At 27.7% G+C, this 6,976-nt stretch overlaps 1 protein-coding gene across 1 annotated transcript; it reads right to left on the minus strand.

The window, feature by feature from the left end:
* Positions 1-334: 334 nt before the first annotated feature.
* Positions 335-823, minus strand: LOC136840473 (general transcription factor II-I repeat domain-containing protein 2B-like). Its single transcript, XM_067107145.1, has one exon. It carries the CDS (start codon positions 821-823, stop codon positions 335-337), a length of 489 nt encoding a protein of 162 aa, XP_066963246.1.
* Between the last annotated feature and the right edge of the window lie 6,153 nt (positions 824-6,976).

The raw sequence follows: 6,976 nt of genomic DNA on the forward strand, positions 1-6,976 counted from the left end.
ACAGGTTTATAGAAATCGAAAGCATAATATTTTAAAATATATATATTTTCATGTAAGTAAGTACTTTTTATAAAAGTAATATGTAAATGAAAAATATCGAAAACATAGAATTTTCAAATATTTTATTTATGTAAGAAGTTTTCAAAGTAATAAATGAATAATATCGAAAGCATGACATTTTCAAAATATTTTAACTCAGAAAGAAGGTTCTTTGTATTCAAGGAACAAGTAAAGGAATAATAATCTTATAAAAAGATAGCATATAAACATCGAGAATATAACATTTTCAAATATTCAATATACAGTAGGCAAGCATGTAAATTTTTTAGGTAAATTAATGACTTCTTTGAGTTTGCTTCTTTTGAGAAAGCATTTTGATATCAGGCTCTAACATAGTGGTTCTTAGTCTCAACTGGTCCTCCAAATGCTCGTATGTCAACTGTGTTCTCAGTGAGCTCTTGATTTGCGCCAAGTTCAAAAATGTGGATTCACAGCAGTATGTTGAAGAAAAACAGGAAATCAGTCGTCGTCGTGCATGTTCACGAAGACGAGGACATTCTATCGCGTTTTTCCAAATTTCGACGGGATTTACTCTCTTGTCAAACAGAGACTTCAGGATGTTATCCTCAGACATTTCAATAAGCTCCATTTGTAACTCTTCAGGAGCCTTTGATACATCAACTAAGTGAGGTTGAAAAGCAAGTTTCAGAGTGATGTTATGCTTTTCAAAATCATTGAATCTTTTATTGTATTCTTCTATCAGTGTGTCTAAAACCGACTCATATTCTTCAAAGTTTCCATAGATATCTTCATTTTCACTCATTACCTTCGTAAGCTGGGGGAAAATGTTCTTCCGAAAGTTTTGATTGAGCCAAAAGGGACTTAAAATACAACAGTTTCTTTCTAAATGCCTGAATTTTTTGCCACATATCATACATTTATTTCTGCCTTGCAATGAAATGTTTAACTCATTTTGCTTTGACATCACATCACATAAAAAGGCAACATTTCTGTAAAAATTTGGATCTGATAAATCACAATACTTGTTGTTTTCTTTGAAAAAGTCAATAATTTGCCTTCGTAAAGACAAAATTTTGACCAGTACTTTCCCTTGCGACAACCAGCGTACTTTTGAGTGGTGTGGCAAATCTACACTAATTACTTCGTCATCCATCATCAGCATGTTTCGAAATTGACGATGCTTTGAGGTATTCACTCGAATATAGTTAACAATGCTTATAACCTTTTGCAAGGTGTCATTTAAAGTTACAGATTTTACACAGAGATTTTACTGATGTAAAATACAATGAAAAGAAATCAGTACATTTGGTTCTTGGGTTTCTCTCTTAAGATGTCCAATAAATCCTTCATTTTTAGCCATCACAGCTGGAGCACTATCAGTGCACACACTTACCAAATTAGTAAAATTTAGTCCAATTTTATGACATTGCTCTTTGAAGTTGTTAAAAATATCTATCCCCCATGTCCTTCTTTAAGGATGCCTAAAGCAAACAATTCTTCATATAACTGAAAATCATCTGTTATGGCACGAATAAAATATAATACTTGTGCTGAATCAGTGGAATCTGTGGATTCATCCAAAGCTACTGAGTAATATATATTCTCTTTTTTTTATTATATTCTTCAATTGTTCTGTTACATTGCAGGCCAATTCGTGCTGTCGATCTTTAGTCCTTCTTGAAAGAGGCACCTCTTTATACTTATTAACTTTAACCGGAAATATACATCCTACTACTTCTAAAATACATTCTTTTATGAGTTCTGCATTGCTGAATGGCTTACCATTTTTTCCAAGCAAATATGCAACTTTGTAGCTTGCTTCTGTCGTAGCATTCCCTTGATGTAACAGACTGTAAAAATTGTCTGCTTCTGTTTTCCATCTTTCAGTTTCTGCAGTGCTATATTTCTAGGCTCACCCTCTAATTTGGCATATTTATTGTCTTTATGAAGAGCGTAGTGTTGCTGTGCATTTAATTTCTTAACTGTAACAATTGCAGTATCACAATGACATTTTGCCTCTAGTATTCACTGAAAAATATTGAAGTTCCCGTTCTTCATTAAGGATCCTGTTTTCTTCTTTCAAAGTCTGTTTTAACATTTTTGACATAATTATGGGTCAAAAAGAAATGTATTTATTCTTAAAAGCCATAAAAAAGGTTAATAAGGAATTAGTAAGGCCAGCCGCACACTGACCCAGACAAAACAGTCTTAGACAAGAGATCAATAAACCTGCATCCACAACCATGTTATAATAATAATAATAATTATTATTTCAGCAACAACAACAGCAATATAGATTAGTTACATTTTTTCTGTGATTAGTATTATTGTTTATCATACCTAATTGTTGCAGAAACAATGTCAAATATCAACAGTTTCCAATCTCCCAAAATGACATTGCTGAATTCATGGCCAAGATTCCAAGAACATGGTTTCGGACTCTGATTGACTGTGTCTTATCTAAAGACTGTTCTGTTTGGAACTGTGTACAGCCGCCCTAACATATTAGCAATAATACGATCAATGTATCTTTTATTAAGTCACAACGGCTTTGTGATAGAATGAACTACTGTCTTTAACAAAATGACAGGGACGCTGTCTGGTCCGGCTGCTGATCCATATTTAATTTCATTAATAGCCTGCACAATATCAGCTTCATTAATATCTATGTCCGATAAATATTCACTATTTTCATCTCTTATTTCTGTATGATTATCTTCATTATCAATTCTAGGTGTAAATTCTCTCTTATATCTTTCTGCTAATATGTTGCATATTTCCTTTTTTTCATTCGTTAATCGCCCCTCAATTCTTAAAGGGCCTATTTCTACTCTTCTTTTATTCATATTTTTCGCATATGAGTAAAATATTTTGGGGTTTTGCTTGATATTTTTTAGGGTCTTTTCAACTACGTCCCGTTTTTCATTTTCTTTTGATTGTATAATCTCTTGTACTGCATTATCTATCTTACTTTTTACTTCCATCACTTTCCATGCATTCTTTTCTTTTGCAAGACCTTTTTTCTACTTTCTGATTTTCTGGAACAAGATCCTTCTGTCTCTTGGTATGCGTGACTGATGTTTACTTTTCTTCTTTGGTATATTTCAGACCATAATGTCATAGAATTAACAGTCCATTCCAAAGCACATGAAAACAGAGATAAGCAAGACGAAAAACTGGGAAAGATATGGAAAATACAATTTCTATAGTAAGAATATAAAATGGTCAGAAATAGATGAAGAATTAAACATAGACTGGGAAAACATATTCGTAAGTGATAATATACAGGTAAATACGGATATATTACATAAAATATTAGAGGAAATGGTGGAAAAATATATACCGAAGGAGAAAAGTAAACATCAGTCACGCATACCAAGAGACAGAAGGATCTTGTTCCAGAAAATCAGAAAGTGGAAAAAAGGTCTTGCCAAAGAAAAGAATGCATGGAAAGTGATGGAAGTAAAAAGTAAGATAGAAAATGCAGAACAAAAGATTATACAATCAAAAGAAAATGAAAAATGGGACTTAGAAGAAAAGAACCTAAAAAATATCAAGCAAAATCACAAAATATTTTACTCACATATGCAAAAAACATGAATAAAAGAAGAGTAGAAATAGGCCCTCTAAGAATTGAAGGGTGATTAACGAATGAAAAAAAGGAAATATGCAACATATTAGCAGAAGGATATAAGAGAGAATTTACACCTAGAATTGATCATAAAGAAAATGATACTTTAATGTAAGAGATTACTTTAATATGTTTACAATGTGTATAATGAACATATAATGTATTGCATGTAATAAAAGATAAAAAAATAAGCTAAAACGCCGAGGATTACTATGATTCTTCTATCTTTAAAACCATCATTGGCATTCTGAAAGTAGCACATCTATATTCTGGCTACCATAAATTAAAATGGTGCGTTCAATAAATATGCCGATTAGCATAATATTACCTATTTGTAAAAAATATATATATATGGCTTATCATTCATCATAAAGGTCCATGAGGAAAGTGGATATCCAGAGTGGAAACCGGTAAATATCGAAATATTTATGCCGAGAAAAAAGTGAAGCAACTAAGCAATAAACCCTCCAGTTTAACGAAAACAGAAATTTTAAGAAAAACATTATTTTCGCGATTTTTAAATAATTAAACGACTGTTCGTTCTCCGTGAAGTTTCCATTTAAGAGGATCTGGAAGAGTATACCTAATGGGTCACTATAGGGCCAGCATGCGTTATTATGCTAAAGCAATTGGTTTTTACCCTAACTAGCCAAAGGCTAATTTGGCTATAATGCCTAATTGGCTTGTCTATTTCGTAAGCATAAAAAAATGTCTTGTAAAGTTTAAATTTCAAATGTATAATACATATATATATATATATATATATATATATATATATATATATATATATATATATATATATATATATATATATATATATATATATATATATATATATATATATATATATATATATATATAATTATAAACTTTACAAGACAGTTCTTTATACTTACAAAAAGCTACTTTGTTGTTATAGCCAAAATAACTTTAGGTTAGTCTGGGTAAAAACCAATTACTTTTAACACTATAACTCATGCAGGCCCTGTATGTCCCAATAGGATGAAACCTATAAAATAATGACTTTTGTTTAATTACCTCTATTGGGACACCCTTCCAGATCCCATACATGGAAACATCCTTGTTCATATCTTTGTAATAATATATAAATCTTTTAATTGAAAATTCCATAATACTATCTCTCATTTTGTTTTACTTATGCATATATATATATATATATATATATATATATATATATATATATATATATATATATATATATATATATATATATATATATATATATATATATATATATATGTATATATATATATATATATATATATATATATATATATATATATATATATATATATATATATATATATATATATATATATATATATATATATATATATATATATATATATATATATATATATATATATATATATATATATATATATATATATATATATATATATATATATATATATATATATATATATATATATATATATATATATATATATATATATATATATATATATATATATATATATATATATATATATATATATATATATATATATATATATATATATATATATATATATATATATATATATATATATATATATATATATATATATATATATATATATATATATATATATATATATATATATATATATATATATATATATATATATATATATATATATATATATATATATATATATATATATATATATATATATATATATATATGTGTGTGTGAGCCCTTAAGTCATCAAATACTCTAATCCTTGTTCATATCTTTGTAATAGAAGTATAATTCTTTTCATTGCTAATTCTCATTATATCGTCACTCTTTTTGTTTTACTCATTAGAGTTCTTAAAGCATTTCTAACATCAAGTAAAAAAAATCACGTAGGTAATTAAGTTCTAAATCAGCTCCGGATAAAATATGTATCCGTTTAACTCATATTCAATAAAATTTGTACTCTCAGAATTGTCAAAATGACTAATTGCCAGAGGAAGGCTGCAGTCAAAGGCAAAGGGAATGAAAACCGCAGTCCATCCAGCGTCCTGTCCTTCTTAGAGAGTCGTCCTCCTATTGGGAAAAGGGAAAAGGGTCGTAAACTCGGATTTTTATGGCCGGCTGTTAACTCAAAAGAAGTTTTCGGAAATTTAACGATACAGGATCAGACATGGATTGCTCCGATATATACAGCAGATTTTATGTCGCCCCACGTACATGACAACTTTCATAAGGAGCTTGAGTATGGTTGAAAAATGCAGGTGACTTGGAAAATTGCATTAGTTGCTGTTTCTGTTTACCAAATACATGTAAATAAGAATTGTCATATAACTGATGACGTATCTGTTTATATATATATATATTTATATATATATATATATATATATATATATATATATATATACATATATATATGATATATATATATATATATATATATATATATATATATATATATATATATATATATATATATATATATATATATATATATATATATATATATATATATATATATATATATATATATATATATATATATATATATATATATATATATATATATATATATATATATATATATATATATATTTATATATATATATATATATATATATATATATATATATATATATATATATATATATATATATATATATATATATATATATATATATATATATATATATATATATATATATATATATATATATATATATATATATATATATATATATTATATATATATATATATATATATATATATATATATATATATATATATATATATATATATATATGTGTGTGTGTGTGTGTGTGTGTGTGTGTGTGTGTGTTATGCGGTGCACTTTTTCTTTTGTATTGCGTTGCACCACATATGAATGACTCCGTTTCTGTCTGTTGACTTTCACTTGATAGTAACGCAGGGGACTCGGTAAGTTAGGTTGAAATTGTCTATTAATATTTTGTACTTTTCAGGAGGGGGTAAGTATTCGCCGGGCACAGTTTTTCATGTTTTATTCTTAACACTAAATTATTTCACACGGCCAGCCACACTGGACTTAGAAATTTCTTGATGTTAAGAGAGTTGAGTGACACAAATCCTACCCAATTGGTTTTCAAAATAACTCTGGCTAAAAATTGATCAGAATGAACTCTGGACCTATGTTGAATAAAACTCCGCCTCCTTGAGGACGTCTACTTTACTCTTAATGGTTCAATCTTAACTCCCACTTTTGGCAAGGACAAATCAGGTCAATTTTGCTGACCTTTTGATTCCTCTAGCACCTCCTTCCTTTCCCACATCTTGGAGGTTTGTTGTGGTTAGTCTTCAATTTACT

This window comes from Macrobrachium rosenbergii, chromosome 7 (genome assembly GCF_040412425.1).
Source record: "Macrobrachium rosenbergii isolate ZJJX-2024 chromosome 7, ASM4041242v1, whole genome shotgun sequence".
NCBI classification, from domain to species: Eukaryota; Metazoa; Arthropoda; class Malacostraca; order Decapoda; family Palaemonidae; genus Macrobrachium; species Macrobrachium rosenbergii.

Coding starts and splice junctions, on each gene's coding strand:
- LOC136840473 (XM_067107145.1), bottom strand. CDS start 823: ATGAGTGAAAATGAAGATATCTATGGAAACTTTGAAGAATATGAGTCG.